This window comes from Vespula vulgaris, chromosome 3, assembly GCF_905475345.1.
Source record: "Vespula vulgaris chromosome 3, iyVesVulg1.1, whole genome shotgun sequence".
In the NCBI taxonomy this organism is placed as follows: Eukaryota; Metazoa; Arthropoda; class Insecta; order Hymenoptera; family Vespidae; genus Vespula; species Vespula vulgaris.
In genome coordinates, this window is record NC_066588.1 from 6,550,893 (window position 1) to 6,573,561 (window position 22,669).

Here is a 22,669-nt window from a genome sequence, read left to right on the forward strand (position 1 = left end):
TCGTCGTCGTCGTCGTCGTCGTCATCTTCTGCTTCTGCTTCCTCTTCTTGTTCTTCTTCTTCTTCTTCTTCTTCTTCTTCTTGTTAAGTATCTCCTATACCCTACACTTATCCCCACCTCGATGCTCGGTAGCCACGCGCCATCGTTCCGTATTGTCTTCCCACCGATCGTCTCGTCTCCCTTAATATCCATATTCCTTCTCTACCTTTCTCCCTTCTCTTGGCCCTTTCTCTGTCTTCTTCATCTACCTCTTCCGTGTCTGCTTCTCCTTCTTCGATCTCCTCCCTCTCACAGTCTTCAAAGCTTTACTGGCTCTTCTCTCTCTCTCTCTCTCTCTCACTCTTTCTTTCTCTCTCTCTCTCTCTCTTTCTTTCTCTCTCTCTTTCTCTCTTTCTCTCTCAACATCTGTCGAGGCTTCTACCACCCTTGATACGTTCACTTGGTAACAGCCAACACATCTCGGCTGCTCCTCGAGTTCGTTTTACCGTCTCGAGATCCTAAGAAGGAAGAGAGTATGTGTATAAAAATAGTAAGAAATTTTCTTCCCCGGTCGAGATGATTTCCATTTCGTGCCACAGGTGTGATAAATTGAAAGTAATCTATATGCTAGCTAAAAAGAATTTCATATAAATATTTCATTCTCAAGCCACCTTTAAATTCACTAATATTTATTCAAAGGAAATTTTAACAATGAAATACGTTCGAAAAACGAATCTTTCTCTCTCTCTCTCTCTCTTCTGAATTTAAATATCGATCCGTATCTTATAACTTTGCTCTTTAGTAATTAGTTTGGCACGTTTTTACTCTGAAAGATAGTAAGTACATTCGATTTCTGGTAGTAACCAGGAGGCAATTCAACGACGTCGGTCAAGCCAAGCACATCTGCCCATTTGTGGCAGGTGGCAACATATTCATGTTTCTCTCTCTCTCTCTCTCTTTATCCTTACTATTTCTTCTCTCTCTCTCTCTCTCTCTTTACTCCCCACCACTCTACTTTTCTCTATACCTTTCTCCGTTCGACTCTTCTTTTCGAGATATACGTACTTACATTTGAGAGAGAGACACGCGCCTGCCGTGCCGTGTCGCGTGTCGGTATGGCCTCTTTGGTGGGGCGAAAAACATCCTGAGCCTTTGCCGTAACATAAGCGGCTTTAAGGGAAGCTGCGCGTACACGGCACCTACGAGACTCGTAATTATCAACGGTTAATAACGCGTGTCTTCTTTCAATGAGAAACTTCTCCGTGAAAGGGGAGAAACTCATCTCCGACTTGGCAAAGGGAACGGACTTTGGAATAAGTGTAACGTATCGAAGAACCGAGTTTCGTTAGAATCGAATATACACTTATTATAAAATTCTTTTTAATAATTAACTGCAAACTTGATTTACGAAAAAACAAACACAAGACTAAAAGATTTATATCATAATAGTAATAGTAGTAGTAATAATAGTAGTAGTAGTAGTAGTAGTAATAATAATAATAGTAGTAGACGTCAAACAGGTGGTTGATAAAAACCACTACCTTTCTCTCAAGTTTAGAGGATAGGTACTCGAGAAAAGTAAAGACTACCGATTCAACGTGCCAAATAAAAACATCTAAATTATAGGAAGTTCCTTCAATATCCTGTAATTTCTAGAACAAATATAGAATAGAATTATAGAATAAATGAGACCTCGTTAAAGTCTTGTCTATGATGATTACGTTGGATTAAAGAATACGAGAATATCTGTGTGACGTTTCACTCCCTACCCAAGATAAACGAGATCAAAAGAAGGACAACTTTTAATGTCCCGACATGTCTAGGGAGCAAGGCCCGGTGCGTACGCAGGACTTTCATTGTCCTGCGAAAGGGTGCATCGGCCCGGCATCGCCTTGAATTTCGCATTCACTCGACGATAATAAAGATTCGGCGTTTCTTCTCCTTCTCCTCCTCCTCCTCCTCCTCCTCCTCCTCCTCCTCCTCCCCCTCCTCCTCTTTTACCAACCCCTTCTTCTCTTCTTCTTTCCTTCTCTCTTTTTTCAGGAAATAAGCGAGGGTCCGTTTTGTCAGCCGGCCAACGTGCAAAACAGGGCCCCCGACACGAATCATTATCGAGGAAGATGAAAGAGGAAGAACGATCCTCCTCGTCCTGGAAGTGAACCGAGACGAGTTTTTCAAAAACTTGGAAAGCAGCGAACATTTAGGCTATCTCGAATATCGATATAATATATATATATATATATTTAAACACTTTCTCTTTTTAATAGTCAAATAAATAATTTAATTTCGTGATATACATATAGATAACTTAACCGTCTCTATAATTTTGTTTTTGTTTTTTTTTGAAGAGATATAATATGAAAGTTAAAGGAAAAAAAGAAAGAAAGTATTACTTTTCTATATATAATATAATATTGTAGTACTATTATACTACACGAGGTATAACTTGGATTTAAGAAATATTAAAAACTTCGTAAATGAATTGAGAAATAAGTTTGTAGTGATAAAATAAAACGAAGTGTGTGACTTCGAAGTTACATGGGATTTATAGAAGGTTAATAAAATTTTCATTGTTATATAAAAAAAGAAAAAAAAATCATAAAAAAAGATTTGTTTCTATTTAATGATTTTTTAACAAATATCGATCTACTAAATATCGAACTTTTCTAAATAAATACGTTTAAGTAAACCTTTTACGTATGTTATATGTACTTCAATTATGAATACGTAGAAATCATCAAAGAATTTAATTCAAGTATAGTCGAAAGCTCTTATGTCTTGAAGTCATTGAAAAAATACGAAAAGACGTGAAGCGAAACGCGAGTGAGCTTATTCTCTCTGTCGTCTATCATATATCGGCGAACAATAAAGGCAACGTACCGAAAAATGTACAACATAGGGCTGAGATCCTCGTCGAGCAAACGACGAAGGGGTTAATTCTGGCCATTAAGACTCGTTCAAAGGACAAGTGCTACGATTCCCACTGTTTGTTCCAACAGTGCCGCTGACTCAATGAGTTATGACATTTCGACTGCACCGAGATGTCGTATGTCGACAAATGTCGAGCCCTTTGCGAAGGGTCGCACGTTGGTTGACAAAAAAAGAAGCTGAGCAAAAAATTCCATAAAAAGTATATAAAAAGCACCCATAGAGTAAAGCCTCGCTGTGCAATAAGGAAAAAAACTCTTTCTTTTTTCCTTCAACTACAATCCCGCTAGATTTCGTTATTGTACATGTTACTACTATTATTTTTAACGATAAAACAAATAAAAGGAAAAAAAAAGAGATATCGAACTCAATGATCTTCAATCAAGTCTTCGATAATTGATTGAAAAAAACAGCGCAGTTCGATCGCGATCTCTTTTACAAGTTTTTACCGACAGACAACAACACGTTATTACGTACAATTACGTACTTTATCACACGTGATCTACACAACACCTTTTCAACGAGAAAGAGAAAGAGAAAAGAAAAAGAGCAATCTGGCGTGTCTGGTGTCGCAAAGAAATACGTTTAAAATGAAAGCATCATGCTAACACGTATATTTTCGCTTTCCTGGAAAATTTCACTCCTCCGGAAGAAAAGAACGAAGGGCGTCATTAGGCGATGTTACATTGTAAATAATTAACGTGTCCCTTATATAACGTATAATTGACAGTGAACAACATCGACGTCGAAGAGGAGAAAGAAGGGAAAAAAAAGAGAGGAGGAAGAAGAGGAAGAAGAGGAGAAATAGGAGAAAGAGGAGGACGGTACTTTTTTAATGGGTGGTTTGGTGGAGGGAGATGCTTAAATCCGCGTGAACGTGTTGTCCCTACTCTATTCAAAAAGGAGGAAGAGAGAGAGAGAGAGAGAGAGAGAGAGAGAGTAGGGAGATTGCAAAAGTACAAACACGAATCATGCTGAGGATAAAAGGAGGGAAGAAAGACAGGTCGGTTGGTGCGTTCGCGTTCGAACACTTTTCTTCGAACGCGTAGAAATTATTATTCTGTTTGGGGTGGCCAAGTCGCCCTATCCAATGCATCAAAGGGTGGCTTTTATAATTGCGAAAGAGGAAAAAGGGGGTAAAAGAGAAAACGAGAGAGGATTTCCATCGTCGTCCTTAACGAGGGATAAAAGTCCTTCCTTTTCCTCTCTCTCTCTCTCTCTCTCTTTCTCTCTCTTTCTAATACTTTCCTACCTCCGATGTCGTTTTCCACCCCCTCTCACGATCTTTATTCCACGTTTCCAACCCTCGCGAAACGACACCCACCTCCCCTACCTTCTCTCGACGACCCTGACATTCGTAGCATACACCTTGAAAACTGCAACGCCGTGGTTGCCCTTCAATTGCGATCACGAGTACTGAGGAAAATGAGAGAGGGTTAAAGGGTCGTATAATTAACGCAGAGTTACGACATAAAGGTAGACGCGTGTATTACTTTCAATATTGACGCGTTATCGATCGATACTGTACAAGAAGCTTCTTGAGAGATTCAATTATGAACGCTAAGTGAACGATTTGCATCGCACGGAAAAATTAATTATTCTTTTAAATAATTCCTTCTAAACAATTACATGAATGTTGCATTATTATTTATAATGATACAATATTGTAATATAATTTCATTATTTATTAAGACCGAGCATCGATCGCTCTGTGAAAAGAGGATGAGAGCATCGAAAATGTTTTTTTCACTACGATGTTGAAATCTTCCATGTTGTTGGAGTAACTATCAATGTTTTCTTTATAGTCTTTATAGTTTCTTATAGCGAGTTACATAGATGTTATATTTCGAGTTTCATGGTGTTCAACATTTCTTTCCATACGATATTACGAGAGTGATGTGGATCCTTTGATGATAGCAGACTGCCTCGTGTCATGACTCAGGAAAAAAGAACGTACATTATTCTATACTTGATCTTTCTTCCAACTGTGTAGTGCTTTTTATTATTAAAGTTGAAATCTCTATGTTTCGTGAGGAGTTCACCAGACATCTTTCTTGTAGTCGAATAAATTTTAATAAAAATTACATATCTATCGCTAAAACGAATCATACAAAGTTCGACGAGTATCGTAACATGCCACGTTAACTTTAATTAACAAATAATGATAAAACTAGTTATAATTGATTTATTCATTTAATACGAAATGTAAGATAAACAAGCGAGTTTACTCTTGAGTCAAAAATAATTTCTCACGTCTGTAAACGTTAGATTATTTTAGACATCGCATCCCTTAGGCCCAAATTTTTATAACAAAATTATACATATCAACATTGCTCGTTCAATAGTATATAGTTTGAAATCTACATAACATAAAGATAAATCGATATTCGAAATAGTTTTTCAAGGTAACTATGCGTAGTTCTGAATAATTTTAACGTTCAGCAGCAACAAGGATTATACCTTAAATCAACGGAACTACGGCGCAGGTGTTCTCGCCTTTACATCGAACAAAAAGAGAAGAGAAAGAAAGAAAAAAAAGAAAGAAAGAAAGAAAGAAAGAAAGAAAGAAAGAAAGAAAGAAAGAAAGAGAGAGAGAAAGAGAGAAAGAGAGGATAAAAGGAGGGAAGTTGGCAAAGGATCCGGAGACGGTGAGACGAGAGGTTAACAAAATCGTCGTTCGCTCTTAAAATTAATCCGCGAGAGTTGCAAATAGCTTCTTTGACGTGGGGCCAATTCTCGCCTGCGAATCGCACGCATGCCACTACCCGCGTGCTTTCACCTATTCTAATGAGAAGACGCCGTCGAGAGTAAGGATAAGGAAAGGTGGAGGAAGAGGGACATACGAACAATTAGAAGAAAGAAAGAGAGAGAGAGAAAGAGACTGTGAAAACTTTGGCTTCGACTTTGAGTTTAGTATCGAAGATGGAGGGCAAAAGAGAGAGAAAAAGAGAAAGAGAGAGAGAGAGAGAGAGAGAGAGAGAGAGAGAGAGAGAGAGAGAGAGAGTGGTTCGTGTCTCGTGGCACGAGAGGAACCTTTTCCGATTGACGTCATCGTCGTACTCTTTTGCCCTTTTTTTATCCCCTTACCTCCCCTCCTTCAATGCAGACCGACAACCCACCTCTTCTATCCATCTTTCTTTCTCTTTCACTCACTTACTCTCTTCCACTAACACGTTACCTCTCTTCTTCCTTCTCCTCGTCGTCTTCGTACATCCACCGAGTTAAGAATACAGCGTGGCGGGATTACTTTCAGCCTATGTGTTGCAACGTTCTGCACTGGGAATAGACGGTCAGCCAGGCTGAATTAACCTCCGTCTATCGGGATGGTATTAGAGATGTTATTTTGAAAATCGGACAACGTATCGGCACGTTTGACGATACTGCGAGTAAATACGATACACTAATGCTCTCTCCGATCTTGTTTATTGTTTGCTATCATTAATGCGATGCTTATTCATCTTCAAATAATAAATAATGGACGAATTTATTTTTCAAAAAGAAATATTAGTCATTTCGATCTAATTCGTTTAGAAATTGCAATTGTTGTCTGATAGATGAATGAAAAAAATTCATGAGAAACGAATCGATGCATAAAAAAAAAAGGAAAGAGAACAAGAAAAGAGAAAAAATATTAACGCTATAAATATTTGTTATAAGTTTTCATTGTTAAAAAAAATATATATACATATATCTTTCTGATATCGTTCGTAAAATCTCGCAGGAAAATCACGTGCATCGTGTTCTCAGAATAGCCGTTGTCCGAAGGTGCACGCGTTAAAAGCACGAACGTCCGTCCCTTCCTCGTTTACTTGCACGGGAACGCACGCATATGCTCGCACTGCAACGATTACCGTCGTCTATCTCGACTTAAACGTGTGTCCACGCGAATGCATTTTACCAAAAGAATTGGCCGCCACCTACACCGAGCATCTATTTATTTTTTCCACCCCTCGACGTTTCCGCCCTTAACACGACGAGCTCCGGATATAGAAAAGTAAGCAAGGGGTTCTTACGAAACGTCATTAAGCAACCCCCTAGAACATAAAATGTTGCTTCGCTCGAAGAAATGCCATCGAAAGAGAGTACCTATATTTTTTCTCTGTGAAGATAAAAATGGAAAAGAAAAAAAAAAAAGGGCAGAAAAAAAGGAAGAAAAATTACGTAAAGATACGGTACACGTGCGGTTGATCCACACAGAAGATCGATCTTTTCCGTCGACGTGATCTTTACAGAATTAACTATATGTTTTTCTATAAACAAAGAGTTAGGGTAGTTAACGTGTGCGTCGTGCTAATTTTAAATACTGTATCAACACTTTCATATGTTAGTTTGGATGCACATAAATATATAAAAAGAATATATCAATGTGATAAATATTTGTATTATAAATACTTATTAATCCTCGATTTTTTGAGTTTCGATAAATTTAAAAAACGATATGTTATCTTACGAGTATCGCGCTTAAGAAAATCACTCTTGAAAAATATTTGAATAAATTGTTATTTTGTTAACAGGACTTAACAAACCGGCTCTCTTTCTCTTTCTCTCTCTCTCTCTCTCTTTCTCTGCCTCTTTCACTTTCTTTCTTTCTTACTCCTGATATACGCAGCATCGCGACAGAAATAGCAGGTGCAGTTTTTTCGCAAATAAACAGCTTCGAACGACCCATATTCTCGAGACTCAACGTCACATATGTACATAGTACAGAGCTCTCCTGGTGTACCGCGAAAGTTTATTGACGAATCGCGGCTACGAGATCATCGCGAGATTCTCTTTCCTCTCTGCTTTGCTCTTCCGCTTTAACGAAGGCCTCGCCGGTGGCATCACGACGAATATACTCTCGCGAAACCAGAAATAAATTCTGCTATGTGTACGAATCCCATGTAACGTGGCATCGCTCGACAGACTTCGCCGATTTCCCGATAGTTTGTGATCCGATTCTCCTTTATCTTCTGTTTTTGTTCCCCCTACCTTTGTCATATTTACGAGCACTCTTGAGAAAGTCAATGTACGTCTATATGTGTCTATGTAAACGCACAGGAACAATGTTTAAGATCGATAAAAGTCAAGTAAACAAATCGTGTCGTAAGGATATCGGGTATATAAATTTTTCTATTATCTCTTTACTATCGAACTCTAACGTAGATTATATCAACTATGAAATATTGAGTCAATGAATATGAGTCAATGAATAATTATCGATCGTTCAAAAGTTACTAATTATAATTCATTCTTTACCCATATAACTATTTTTGCTCGAATTATTTCTATTTACGATATATTTGTGCTAGCACAAGGTATGAACTAAAATCTTCCCCTACCCTCAACTGCAATTCTCTTTTTTTCGTATCGATCTTTCCTTGATCCTTGCGGTTTCGAGATATCAATCACGTAAGAACCTTCGAGCTACCTGCCGCTTTCCTTACAAAAGAAAATACAGCTTTCCAGTTCAGGTTGAAAAAGTTAAAGTCCTTTCTCCCTCTCTCTCTCTCTCTCTCTCTCTCTCACACTCTCTCTCTCTCTTTCCCTCTTATTTTCTAGTAGCGAAGAACGCAAGTTCGCGTAACAATACGCTGTTTCTCCTCCTCTCCCGGTTCTTCTTCAGATGCACGTGCAGCTTCGTGAAACGAGAGAACAGTAGTAAGAAGGAAAAAAAGAGAGAAAGAGAGAGAGAGGAAGAATGTTTAAATCGTAAAGCGAGTATTTTTCTCCGATTTTCCGGCGGACCGATTCTCCTACAAAGAGGGTTCTTTAAAATTGTCCCGGGAGCTTTAAAAGTAAAGTCATTGTGCAATGTCTACGTAAGAACGTCTCGAGCGAGGGACACGCAACGACGAAATCAGCTGTGTCGACTTGAAGCGTGGGAGGATTTCGAGCTCGAGATTTATAGATCTCTATCTCTTTCTCTCTTTCTCTCTCTTTCTCTTTTTCAACGTTGTCGTTTCTCTTCCTCTTTTCTAATGATTCTTTTCCTCCTTCGTCTTCTACACTCGCAAAAGTCGTATTACACACAATACGTACGTTCGCTCGAAAAGAAGTCCACGGCTCGGAAGCTACAACTCGAGGGAGAAAATACGAGAGCGAGGCCGTAAACAAGAGCACTCTCGAAAGCGTTCCGCGATTATGCAAGAGAGATATGCACGCTCGCGTAAGACGAAGTGGCTGCCTGACGATATTTCACCTAGACGCTTTTCCTCCGAATTCCGACGGGCTTCTTCTTCTTTCACTTCGTTTCTATCTTTTTTGAAATTTCTCATATTCCTCCCAAAAAAACGTTATCTCTCTCTCTCTCGATTATCTTCTACTCTTTCTTAACTAATTACATTCGCTTCGGTGCATTTCAATAAGAAAAAAAAAAAGAAAAAAAAAAAGAATAGACTTTTCCGAACGAAAGATAGTTGATTTCTCCAAAATTTCTTACATTTCGTTGGAAGAAAAAGAACGAGACGAAAAAATGCAAAGCAAACCAAAAGAGCAAACTCGCAAGAAAAAGAATAGGAAAAGGAAAAACAAAGGAAAGAAAAGAAATGACAAGGATTAAAACGCGATGTAACTTACACGTTCTGTACTTCCATGATATGGAATTTCACGATCGATAGATAAATCGGCGAAGATTACCAAAAAAGAAAAAAAGAAATAAATAAAAAATAATAAAAATAAAAATACAAAAAAAAAATAAATGACACGAGCTATCAGAACGGAAGGCGGAATTGAATTTCCAAAGTCATTAGATCTCGAAGTGCGTCTCGTGACGCACGAGACGTCTCTTTTTTCTTATACACGTCTTCCCCCCCCTCTCTCTCTCTCTCTCTCTCTCTCTCTCTCTCTTTTACTCTCTCTCTTCAAAATGGCTACAAGCAGCCGGCATAGCGTCTTCTGGTATAAATACATATGAGAATTGGGTCGCTGCCCTGAAGCAGAGGCAACGCTAACGCCTCGTCTATGCGATTTCTTCCTTCTTGTCTTCTTTTACCCTCCTCGTCCACACCCTCCCGGAAGTAGTGCCTTTGACCCTTTATCGTCGCTCTTACGCTTTCGTATCCTAACGAAATTTCATCCACCGTCGAAGCTCGGCCCAAGGATTTACTATACGGTTCATTAAATCATTGCCATCCTCTGAAGAACGAAGATTCTATGGTCTTTAAAAAGATAAAGGAAAGAAACAAAACCGAAAAGGAAAAAAAGAAAAAAAAATGAACGCAAAAAGAAGAAAAAAAGAAAAAGAAGAGTAAAAAGAAAAAGGTTATTTTTTTCCTTTACTTTTCTTTCGTCTGTGGTTTCCTTTCTCGCTTATGTATCACGTGTGCTATATAGGACAATGGCGATACACGAATATTTTTACTTTTCTCTTCTTCCCCTTTACCTCTCCTTTCCTCGAATACTAACGAGCGAAATTACTGCGGTCGATGTTCGCGTGACGGCGATTAGATAATCACGAAGGAAGTCTCCTCTTTCTCTCCTTCTCTCTCTCTCTCTCTCTCTCTCTCTCTCTCTCTCTTTCTTTCTCCCTCTCTCTCACTCACTCATTCACTCCGTGTTCGACTTGATATTAGGGAGGATCCGTTCGCGAGGAACGTGCAATCGCGGTTTTCGGCTACCTCGATGCTAGGCCCTTCTTCTCGGCCGTGTGTCTGCCATATGACAATAACATCTGTGGGCCATACTATATACATCGACGTACCTGGGCACCTAGAGAAAAGGAGAGGAGTATTACGGGGGTGCAAGGAACCATCTTGCAAGCCTCGAAACCCAACCTTATACGAGTAAAACGCAATCGAAAGCCTTACGAAAGTATAAAAGGTAGTGGTAAAGTGCGAAAAGTTGCAGCTGTTGAAATATTTACTTGAAGACCGATGAAATTAGAGTCTTGTGATAATATATGATTAACGAGACAATCGTAATTAAATGAAGCGACGAGACTTAAAACATTTTCAAGAAATTATTACACTCCCGGCTTTACCAATGATACATTGTCAATGATACATTGTCCGTTGTGCCGATAAAGAAATATGTAACATGCTATTAAACGACAAATACGTTTGTATTAAGGCAACGTTTGTTTATCTTTTATTATTTATAGAATGGTTAAAAATTTATTACCCCTTGTCACGCAATCGAAAATAAGCGTATAATAAATTATTTATTACGAAGAAATTGTTGTTTCACTAGGCATGATTTTTATCTAAGTTTTGCTGTGTTCCTAGATAAATAGTTTATGCGTTGATAAATATTTTAATTAGGATTAGATGGCTTCTATTGCAAAAACGATAAATGGAATAGTTAGAAACGTTGATTTATTAAATTTCTGAGAATAATCCTCGCACTTTAGAAATCAATTGCAATGAATGCAAATACTTTTTATGCTAATCCATAATTATTTATACGACTTTTTAATATTGTACCTGGAGATATGCAGCACCCTATGCATCGTCGATAATTGTAGTTAAGAACGCCATCTATCAGTGCACGACTTGTTTAAGACCTTCTTATTAAGGCAACTTATGATTATATATATTTACAAACGTATTGCCTATAATAATAAGGACTTAAAAAAGCTTTTTCACTTGTAAATACAGGAAAAGCTCGTGACTATTTTATCTTAAATAATATATCTAGTGTATAAATAAATACATCTAATGAATAATAACAATATAAATACGATATAATAGGCCAATTAATTATTCTAAAATTTCTGAAACTCTAAAAGTGATAAGAACTAATTATATATCGCCAAACAACGTATCAACATTATGTTATCTCTTTTAAAATAAATCGACGCGTAAGCAGCTCAATAGTTTATCACATATCCTAAGACGATACGTTTTTTTACTACTCGCTTGAACTATTAACAACCTAAAAGATAAAGCGTATTATCCATCTTTGCCAACATCTGTAAACATCCTTCAACTGTTACAAAAATCTAAATTAAAAACAAATTAAATCTATGTGAGATGTTCGATAGATATTATAAAAAAAAATTACTTATAAACGATTACCATAGGATAGTAAAAATTTTGTAAATTTCTACTATCCCTCGTTACAAAAAAAAAAAAAAAAAAACAAAAACAAAAAGAGAAAACGAAGAACATTAATTAAAAATCAATGACCACGTTGTCACTGGCGCGATAGTTCGTATCTATTACGGACATACCGGAAGAGCATTTCCTTTCTTACCGACCAGGTAAATAGTTTAGCGTAGGTGTCGCCCTTGGCCAACTCTGGCGGGTCGACGAGTCGGTAAAAAAAATAGTCGTACCTATTCATTTCCAAAAATAGCATTTATCAACGATATAAATAACACGGTAGACTCGAGATCTACAAGAAACGACAATAAAGACGAGCTTCTTATACGATTTATGTATGCTGAATACAAGAACATATTCTACATTTGCATAAACGAGAAAAGAAAGATTATTTGATTGCGCCGAAACAGATGACACCTGCATTATCGAACCTTCCTCATTCAAGCACAAAGTGTAAACAAACGAAAATCGCAATGACGAACGACTCTTTCATCGATAAATGAATGAATAAAAATGAATGAAAGAAAAAAAAATAAGTGTACGTTCGCAAGAAAGACGATATGATAAACAGAGGACGAAGAGAAGTAATCCAGAAAGAAAAAAATATGAGCATGAGTAAGAATAACTTGAGAATGTCCCATTGGTGATACAATAACGATCGTTTTGCGCAGATCGAGTCAATGCGGCAGAAAAATCAAAGACCAATGCGATTATTTTACATGGAAGGGTAATTGGACCTGAATCTTAATCGAGACAACAGAAAGAAAGAAAGAGACAGAGACAGAGAGAGAGAGAAAGAGAGAGAGAGAGAGAGAGAGAGAGATTGAATAACACGATCACTTTAGGTACTTTACTGCAAAGGAAGGAAGGAATGAAAATGAACGAACGCACTGCGGTGCGTACGTAACGCGTTAGAACATGAGTGCAGAGAAGAAGAGAGAAAGAGAAGGATAGAAAGAGAGAAAGAAAGAGAGAAAGAGTGAGAGAGAACGGTTTTGGTAGTTTTGATTACGTCGACGCACGGTCGACCTAACCTCAAAACGAGCGTCTTCTATCCTTTTTTTTCCTGTCGTTCTTCTCGAGATAGATATAGTCGAGAAATTTGCAAAGAACGAAAGAAAGAAAGAAAGGAAGGAAGGAAGGAAGGCGATGAACCTTCTCTCGGATAGCTAAATCGTACATGAAAAGGACAAAGAAGGAGAGAAGAAAAGAGGAATGGAAAGAGAGAAAGAGAGAAAAAGAGAGAGAGAGAGAGAGAACGAAAAGTAGAAAGGAAAGAGAAAAAGACAGAATGAAAGAACGAGGGATAGAGATAGAGAAAGAGAATGAGAATAAGAGAGAGAGAGAGAGAGAGAGAGAAAGAAAGGTCGTGGGGTTAGTTTGAAACGACGAGCGAGAACTCGTGACAGGTTGACACACGTCAAATGTCCAAATCGATGGCTAGTAGAGAGATCGCTATCGATGCCGAAGAGAGTCGAGATCGTATGTAGTATGGTAGAGAAATGGTAGCTGTGTTGAATGTAGTGGCAGCACACTACTTTTTTAACGCGTTCTCGAAGGAAAGAAGGCCTCGCGTGCGTGAGTCTATGTATACGCGTGTACATACACGTATATGGTTACGTAGGTAGAGGAGGAGACAGGGAACGCGTAAGGTGTATATTAGTCGAGTGAGAGAGAAGGAGAGACTTACCGCTGTGTCCGGTGTTGCTCGACGACTGGCCCATTATTATTGTCGCACCTTGGACGATGTGAGGCACGATGAGAGGCACGAGGCGATGCTGCACTGTCCTCCGAAACCCGAACTCACGTGAACTTCTCGAAGAGACATGGAAGCGAGAAAGACCGACACATTTTTTTCCCTGTTCGAAACAATAATACACAGAGTCACATTGTGCTGGTGTGGTGGTCGTTGTAAACCGTGCGCGGTGTGTCGCTACGGCAGAGGAGACGTGCACCAGTCTCCTTTCCCTTCCCTCTCAACCGCCAACCTTTCTCTCTCTCTCTCTCTCCCTCTCTCTCTCTCTTTCTTTCTTCCCCTACATTTCTCTCTCTCTCTCTCTCTTTCTCTCTTTCTCTCACTCACTCACTCACTCACTCACTCTATCTCTCTTTCTCTTTTTCTCTACGCCTCTCATTCTCTCTCTCTCTCTCTCTCGCTGCGCCGACGAGAGGTGATTGGCCCGCGACGCTGCGCGCGCATGCGCGACCCGCGACAATTCAAACTCCCTTTTCTATCTCTATCTCTTACGGCGCCTGCGGAGTTTTACACGAATTATCAACTTCCTCGAGCGAATCTACTCACTTCCCGCGATTCCATTTTTCGTATTGTTTAAAGAGTAAGATTATTTTCATTGTTTATACTTAACGTTGAAAAAAGATACGTAAGAAAGTCCGAACCGAATTCATTAACTTTGTATATAAAACCGTGTTCATTTTTCATTTCTGGTTTCTACGATATCTAGATAGATTCTATCAGTCTTACGAAGAAACACCGACATCCTCCCACGTGTTTCCGTTTCCGCTAGATCGCTGTCACCTTTCCGTAAATCATAAACTGCGCCCAGAATTCGCGTGTCGCATGATCGTCGTCGTCGTTGTCGTCGTCGTCGTCGTCGTCGTCGTCGTAGTCGTAGTCGACGTTATCATTGTCGTTGTCGTTGTCGTTGTAGTCGTTGTCATCGTCCTCCTTCGTTCTTTAATAAACACTATCACGCGATTACTATGCGAAAAAGTAATTCGTATAAACCGAGCAACTGGTTCGAGTCGTACTACTCTCGGAAACGTTTCTTCTCGTTATTGAAAGACAGTCGACGAATCGCCAACTATTTACGAAGATACACGTTTAGGCCGTGTCCTTTTGCCCTGAAATCCCTTCGAGATTTGCCAGGATAAAGGAGGATATAATGACGTGCGACGCAAGGGAGATAATCGATCCGTTATGAAGTTATAAATCTTCGAAGAAGAGATCGGGCTCTAACAACGATACGAGGCTACGATATATATATCTCCTTGGCAACGTCGTGGCAAAACATTACGTCAGTAGTAAGGAAGTGCAATACGTTAAGGAACGTTGTCGAGGCCTATACTTCTTCTTCTTCGTAGAAGATCTCTCTATGGATCTAATAAGGAACGATAAGATCAACCGTGGACGGTGGATCGTAAAACGATTTTGAAGAGAAGGATAGATCCAAGAAACTTTTTTTCCAATCGATATCGATCCTGTCATGAACGTCGCCGAAGACTTTCATCGACTTTTTCAACTATCCAACAGCTGATGAAGATCCGTGGAATTTTTCATGAACCTAATAGTTCTTTCCTTTCGAAGGAAAATGAATCGGGAATGTCCTTCGATTCTTTGCATTCTCGTGTTACTAATGGTTCTTCTTCAAAGAGGTCAGTCTTAGTTGATGATCAATCAATTTTTCAATGATTTGTAATGGCGTGAGAAAATCAATAAGACGCCTGTTTAACCGGTGTCGGAGTGTTAAAGACGTTAATCGTTCTATCATCTACTCGACACGGATAAAATTTCTTCTTACTTTTTCTTTTTTTAGTTTCGGCCATTGATTGTTTTAAATGTGTCTCGATCGACGGCGATAACAAACCCTGCGACGATCCCTTTCACAATAATGGCAGTCTTGCCTTTTTGGAGTCACCTTGTTTGGGTGGCCGTAAAGGTCGAGACGGTCTATTCCCTGCGACCGCTTGTATCAAAATATCTGGAATCTATGGTGAATTTTTTTTTCTATAGAGAGATGAAGATCCGTGAGTTCTATTATGGTTGAATTTTTTCAGACGAATCCGGTATTTCGCTCACTGTCAGAAGCTGTGCGTTGGATAGCGGAACTCTGACAACGGATTCTGAGATCATAAGGATGTCTCATTGCGGCGGTTTCTATTTTGACGATAAGTAATATAAAAATGTTTTCAAACGATATAATTATAGATGAAAACGTTCGATATCATTTCTCTACTTTGTAGATACGTTCGGGGCTGTGTTCAATCCTGTAACGACGCAGATGCATGTAACGGGACTAATCGGATCAAGGAAACATCTTTGATCGTCTTGATATTACCTATTTTTTTCGGACTCGTTTGAGCGAGACGAAATCGATTTAAAGTACAACTATTTCGGTCAATGAGGAAAAGACATACCTAATTATGTTTGATCATTTTCTGAACACGAATAACGAAAACTGCCACATTACGATATTTTAAACCGACCGTCTCTTTGCATCGAACGAAATCGAACGATCTTTCGAATAATTTTCTAAGCTTATACCTTACGACATGTAATAGCATAATTTTGCGATCCCGTTTTGGCTTTTCATAGTCGCTAGAATTTTCTAAAATGTCTTCATTCTAGAATGTAAAATCGCTAGTTTACTAAACGAGAAAAACATACGATTGTCATAATCAATTTGTATATCTTAATTATATCGTCAAAGAAATAAACTATTACTCGAAAAACATAAGAATGTAAGTTATTGATTACCCCTATAAAAATTATGACAACTTTATGTACTTCGTTACCATCTAACCTGTCTGAGTTCTTCCTATTAATTACGCGAAGGATCACGAATCTCCGTTAAATCCATGGTCACGTATCAAAAGTCTATACGAGTAAAAGAAATTGTGATGGTATCGGTATAAATCAATGATCGATCATGAAAAAAAGGCTATCAAATGTCTTCGAACAGTTTACCGAGTTTGCTGCGCGTTTGACATGTTGGTTATGGGACACCTTCGAATCCTTACTGGACATCTTTATGGATTTTTTAGCGAAGATGCTCGAACTGATACTTGCCGTGATGAACCTATTCTTTCAAGTGATGTGTTTCCTTAGGGATCTCTGTATCGATGCTATGAGAACGTACTTGAATGCCTTTCATGGTATCGTCAATATCGTCAAAAGCATCAAATGCGATGATGTGGAAGATTTTGCCTCCGCGTGTATCGTCGTCATTCTTTGGGTCGAGGCTATCAGGATAGTTATGAGCTTAGTGAAGCAGGTACGAGGAATGATTCTGCTGTAGAAAGGATCTAGGACAGGAAATATTGGAGTCTCAATGGGCTCACATGAAATAGTCAAGAATTCGCTTCGGCGTGACATTGAAGGCTATGATACAAAAACCAGGTAACATGTTCGCATTTGAATCTTAAAATAAGATTAACGTAGATTTTTATGAAAGTTTTAAATTTATAAAGAGTTATCTGGTTTTTGATTTAGCAGCTATAAAGTACTAGAGATAAAATTTACATTACAATTTCAATGTCATGATTCTTCAGAATCCACGGATACAAATATGGACTTGGTTTGGTCGAAAAGCGAACAAAAAAAATAATAATTTAAACGCAAATCCAAAGATTTATGGAAAACAGCATTGCTCCTGCAAGAAATCTGGCAAGCAGGGTGGTCGATGCGTAAAACGTTTCCAGAAAGAATAAAATATAAAATATTGAATAAAATAAAAAAAGGATTATTTGTCAAGGTAATATAGTAGATATTCTATCGATTTCCAAAATCCTAGAAAATTCGCTAAAAGAATATCAGGATCTTATACATCGTCTTTATGTAAACGTTTATTATACATAACAATGTGTAAAGCCGTATATCAAATACCATTACACTTTATAAGTTATATCCTATTATATACATTATTAAATACGAAGCATAAGACATCATTTAATAAAAGAGAGACTGTTCAATCCGTTTCATTTGCGACAACCTTCCCGCTTCTTCCAAAATTGTTATTAATAATATTTTGTCTCCACTTTTACACGTCCTCGTAATTCTTTCCCACGTATTCATAGACACTAACGCGCGATTTATAAAATTCATAAATTACATAAACTTAAAAAAAATGTATAGTCGTAAAAAAAAGCGATCGCGTTATAAATATCCGTTTCGAAGTTGCCTTTTAACGAAACCGTATAATACTTTAATCCTTCTCAATGTTACGAGCTTAAACATTACAAAATACGAAAGAAACTTTTCCATGAGATTCGAGACAGGACCTTACCTTTCTTTCTTTTTTTTTCTTTTTTTTTTTTTTATATATCAGTCATTCACAACGGTTATAACCAACTTATGTTCGGGCCAAGAAAATGTTTTTGGCAATTGAATCTGTAAATATACGAGAGAAAACAAAATCATTCCAAGTACAACGATAAAAATAAATTCGACGAATCGACGAATGTAAGACTCACTTGTTCTGGCGAATTTAAGATCTGAAATTCGTTCGCCATTTTTTCTGACAAATCCTCGGGTAATAAAACTTGTAACCAAGGGCCTTGAACAACGTATGGTTTTTCTTTGGATACCAAAGTACCTGTAACCGAGGGTGCTACTATCGTCACAGCTGTGTGAGACAATATGGATTTAAACGTAAAATGCCTTCCGTGCATAACTCGTCCTCTGCAATACAAAAAAAAAATGTCAATCTATAAATAATCATCCGATATTTTGTAACAAACATTAACGAATAAATTCGGCTATTAACTTTATCGCTAACGGTAGCAAGGATCCAGCTTCGAGGTTAAACGTTAAATGTAATCCCGGTAAAACTTTGACACAATTCATATCAGAAAAGCCTGTATCTCTCTCTTGTTCACAAGGAGATAATCTTTCTGTCTTTATTATGGGTTTAATATCTTCGTCGTCGGAATCTTCTTTAATTTCTCTATATTTTTCCGTACTCTTGTCGCCGGTAACTTGTACCCACCTAAAAATGTCGCGACACTGTTTCTCTAAACAATTCATTTGCAACGTCTATTTTCATTCAAGAAAAAAAAAAGAAAAAAAAAACAAATACATTTGTAAAGAATTATATTGATTTATAGTACCAGCACTTTGCAGAAACACCACTTAAATTGGATCCTTCCCTTTCAATACCACATTGAATTTTCTCTGCAACAGAAGGATCCTCCTCCATAACAGAATGCATCCTTTTCATATCCGTCAACAACCACGGGCCGCAACCCCTTGTTGTTTTCAAAAGATTTACTACACCCAGACCATTCCAATGTTGAGCTGCTTGTAATTCCTCGGAAGTAACTCCCACAATTTGTACGAATGAAACCTAGGAATATTATATTAAAATTAATAAAAAAATATATATTATATTATTCCATATAAAAAATGATATTCTCGAAGACAACGTACTTCGCCATGAGGAGTAGAAACCGATGCCGGTAGTTGAGGATCTCTGCCCATTAAAATTTGCGTGATGCGACCGCTGCTATTGTCCAAAGGAGCGTGCCATGAAACATGATCACCAGGAAGCAGCATGTTGCCAGAGTTAAAGACGTATTTAGCCAGTTGTTGCATTACATTTGCCGGCCAGGTGGGTGGAGTCGTTTCGCCTCTTTCTCGTACCAATCTAAAGGTAAGCTCAAAACCAAAACCACTTGGACGACCTGGACCACTTTTTGGATGTAGTCGTCCATCTCCGTGCAAATCGGAAAGACCCAAACTAAAGACCAAAGAAAAAAGACAAAAAAAAATTAAAAAGAAAAGGGAACATCATTATCTTTTGATGAATCGAGCTTCAAATTAAATTGAAATTCAAAAATAGAATTAAAAGGAAATGAAGAGGATGTCTCATATTGTATAGAATAGAAATCCATTCCCCCTCCTCTCCCACACTCTACAAAAAAAAAGTAAAGTAAAAAAAAAAAAAGTCAAGAAGTACGGTCAATGGCAGATTATATTTAGTCAGGACAGACGAAAAAGGGGAAAGTCTCGTGCTTCTATTTCCGATTCCTTGAGCTTTTCAACGACTTCATCCTCTCGTGCCCTATCGTCTTCTATATATAGAGAAAGGCACGAACTATTAGAGCAGCTGCTTGAAATCGAAGAAGCATGGACCACTTTAAAAAAGAAAGGAAGGAAAGATGCCCTTTAGCGAAAAGCCACTTGTCGCTCGTTATGCAGATATTGTCGGAACTCGTGGCTACGACGAAATCCTTTCGATCGTCAAGAGACTCTCTTCCTTTCTTTTTTCTTTCTTTCTTTTTCTCTCTCTCTCTTTCTTTTCCAATTCATTCTGTTCTATTTCCTATATACCATATATATATATATATATATATATATATATATATATATAGATATATATATACGTACATACAGATACTTGGATTTAACTCGAACGCGAACGAAGAAAAGTATTGAACGAATTAATCGACTGCTTCTTAAGAGTAAAGAGAAATCGAAGAAAGGAAGGACCCTTCTGTTAGTTTTCCTTTTCTCCCTAGGAAGCTTGATTTTGAAACGACAAATGCTGCTGACGGTTTACATAGGATGAATTATATTACGACTGGAATGAGGATAGGAACGGAGATTAAAGAAAATATGAGGATATACCAACAGGAGAGGAGAGGTAAGGGGAGAGGGGAAAGGAACGTCTTTAAAGTGACGACGACGACGACGAAGAAGAAGAAGAAGAAGAAGAAGAAGACAGAGATTGAAGTACACGAGACTGCACGTGTCATGTTCATGTGTATGTATATATATATATATATATATATATATATATATATATATACATATTATGGTATGTATGTATGTATGTATATTACATAAAATTATACATATATATATATATATATGATGTACAATTATGACACACACAAACCTATGTGTATATATATATATATATGTATGTATCTATATATATATCTATGTATGTACATATATATATGTTGATATATATACATATTGTATATATGTATATTATATAAAATTATAGATATGACTACAGATCCACCTAGCACGTGTACATGAACACACGCGCGCGCGCGCGTTCATGAAGCTCGCGGGCTTTGTACAAAGAAGCACGGGCACACTTCTACCTAAACAGGGTGACATTAACGAATGCCCGACTTCCCGTTTTTTTTTTCTCTCTTTCTTTCGCTCGGCGTCTCTTCCCCTATGGCGCAAAAAACGAAGGGCTGTCTTTTCTGAATGAATGATGCCTCGAAGAAGAGAAAAGGAAGCATGTGGCTGAGCGATGAGAGCAAAATGAATCGCTTCGTTCGATGGATGTTCCTCTCTCTTAACGGAGAGAGGAACGTTCCTCCTTATTCGAGTCGAAGTGTAACTATTCGCAAAAATTAGACGGAATGACGATTTTTATTCGATCAGTTTGAATACCAAGAAGAATACAGATGTTACGCTAAAAGAAGATAAATAAAAGTATTAATATTGCAGTTCTTGATTATTTTCAAACTGAAAATAAAATTTAAGAAGAAACTCCGCGGAGTAGATTTTTCTTGTCATCGAAGTATCTAGAATTCAAATCTGCAGGGTGGGGGAAGAGAAAAGAAGAGAAGATTAAAATGATTATCTAGATGAATAGATAGATGGTAATATAATATACATAATCACGTTTTATGAGCATTTTAAACGTTATCTCTTAAGGATCAGATTACGTTCGTATTCGAAGCATTTCGAAGAATCTTCTCGTAAATATTGAAAAATATTCTTAATAAAAAGAAGTAATAAGAAAACATTCGATACTTACCTCACGTAATGCCAATGAGGAGGCACGCCTAGTTCGGGACAGCCAGGATTTTCGTACATGCTTATATAGTCGAGAGGATCAGGACCACCCAACCTGCGAATAAGTATACAGGAAATTCGATTTATTTGATTGTACATCCGGGCTAGACTGGTATATACATGACAAACGAAGGGTGGCTAAATATAAGCCACCCTTTTCCTCGTCCATGACGTTTAAACGGTTGGCATTTTCGTTCTGACGCATACCAGCAACTATCCAGCAACGCAATTCGAATTATTTTCTTTTTTCTTTTTTTTTTTTTTTTTCGTAGGAGTCAATTATGTTAGATGGTGGCGCTGCTATCATCAAGATGGCAGCGATCGATTGATTATCGATAATCATCGATCTATTTATCGACGTAAAATCGCTTAATTGGACGCTTCAACGTAATCATTTCTATTCAATTAACATCGTTGAAATAACAATCTTATTATCGTGAATGTCGGACGACGTATAACGCATAACAATAACATAGAATAGAATCGTAATACTTTCGACTCTTTTGCTCCTTCCTGTTGACGTCGTATATATACAACTTTTCAAAACAATAGTCGACATTGATATTCTCATGAACAAGGAAAAATCAACAATGTGTCGAGGCGTATGATGTATCTTAATGCTAGTTAAATGGAACGAATATTTGACACGACGCAGATCAAAGTTGGTACGATATCAAAACACAACGATGTCTTTATGTTACTTTTTCGTTAGTTTAAATTGTTGGTTAGAAAATTCTTACCAATATTTCACAACAGCTGTGACAGTAAGAGGATTGGCTTGGTCTGGATAAATTTCTTTACACAATCCATGCAAGGCGTCCAAACCGAGTGCTCTGGCTGTTGGTGGTGGTGCTTGGCTAGATTGTCCTGACGAACAACCTCTGTAAAACTCTTCTCTCTCGCGCATATTGGTGTACATAAAAGCACGGGAATATGATCGAAAGAATTCGTCGTATCGGATGGAACGCCCCTCGACGAGTCAGGACGACGCGAAACCCTTCGTCCGTGTCGTACAAGCTCTCGCGGACGAACGATCCGACGACGAAGACAGGCACCGACTGACTATACAGATAGCACGTACCGCACGACTGACAAAACAAAAGCGTTTTGGGTGTGCATCTTTCGGGGAGCCACTAGTTGCGTGTGAGAGAGAGCAAGCACGTGATACTAGTTCGAG

General features: G+C 38.0%; 3 protein-coding genes across 3 annotated transcripts in view; 1 reads left to right on the forward strand and 2 right to left on the reverse strand.

The window, feature by feature from the left end:
- Nucleotides 1–13,897, reverse strand: part of LOC127062828 (protein neuralized) — a 65,475-nt gene extending 51,578 nt beyond the window's left edge. The window contains exon 1 of the mRNA XM_050991668.1: nt 13,621–13,897. Within this exon, the coding sequence (XP_050847625.1) occupies nt 13,621–13,654 (34 nt within the window). The 5' untranslated portion in view covers nt 13,655–13,897. The remainder of the gene's footprint in view (nt 1–13,620) is intronic.
- A 614-nt stretch (nt 13,898–14,511) lies between these two features.
- Nucleotides 14,512–16,401, forward strand: LOC127062840 (uncharacterized). Its single transcript, XM_050991692.1, has 4 exons — nt 14,512–15,323; nt 15,485–15,661; nt 15,726–15,840; nt 15,912–16,401. The coding sequence occupies exons 1-4, from the start codon at nt 15,227–15,229 to the stop codon at nt 16,027–16,029; spliced, it is 507 nt and encodes a 168-aa protein (XP_050847649.1). The 5' UTR covers nt 14,512–15,226; the 3' UTR covers nt 16,030–16,401.
- Nucleotides 16,402–17,495: 1,094 nt separating this feature from the next.
- LOC127062834 (suppressor of fused homolog) lies at nt 17,496–22,588 on the reverse strand. Its single transcript, XM_050991685.1, has 7 exons — nt 22,233–22,588; nt 21,455–21,547; nt 19,096–19,405; nt 18,777–19,012; nt 18,434–18,655; nt 18,141–18,348; nt 17,496–18,057 (listed from the first exon to the last, which is right to left on the reverse strand). The coding sequence occupies exons 1-7, from the start codon at nt 22,409–22,411 to the stop codon at nt 17,992–17,994; spliced, it is 1,314 nt and encodes a 437-aa protein (XP_050847642.1). The 5' UTR covers nt 22,412–22,588; the 3' UTR covers nt 17,496–17,991.
- Between the last annotated feature and the right edge of the window lie 81 nt (nt 22,589–22,669).

Excerpts from the sequence above, each read along its gene's own strand:
- LOC127062834 (XM_050991685.1), bottom strand. The coding sequence starts at position 22,411 with ATGTACACCAATATGCGCGAGAGAGAAGAGTTTTACAGAGGTTGTTCG. Across the intron at positions 18,656-18,776 it reads GGTGTTTCTGCAAAGTGCTG|GTGGGTACAAGTTACCGGCG; the intron begins GTACTATAAATC and ends CGACATTTTTAG. Across the intron at positions 18,349-18,433 it reads TTGCTACCGTTAGCGATAAA|AGGACGAGTTATGCACGGAA; the intron begins GTTAATAGCCGA and ends TTTGTATTGCAG.
- LOC127062840 (XM_050991692.1), top strand. The coding sequence starts at position 15,227 with ATGAACCTAATAGTTCTTTCCTTTCGAAGGAAAATGAATCGGGAATGT. Across the intron at positions 15,662-15,725 it reads CAAAATATCTGGAATCTATG|ACGAATCCGGTATTTCGCTC; the intron begins GTGAATTTTTTT and ends GAATTTTTTCAG. Across the intron at positions 15,841-15,911 it reads GGTTTCTATTTTGACGATAA|ATACGTTCGGGGCTGTGTTC; the intron begins GTAATATAAAAA and ends TCTACTTTGTAG.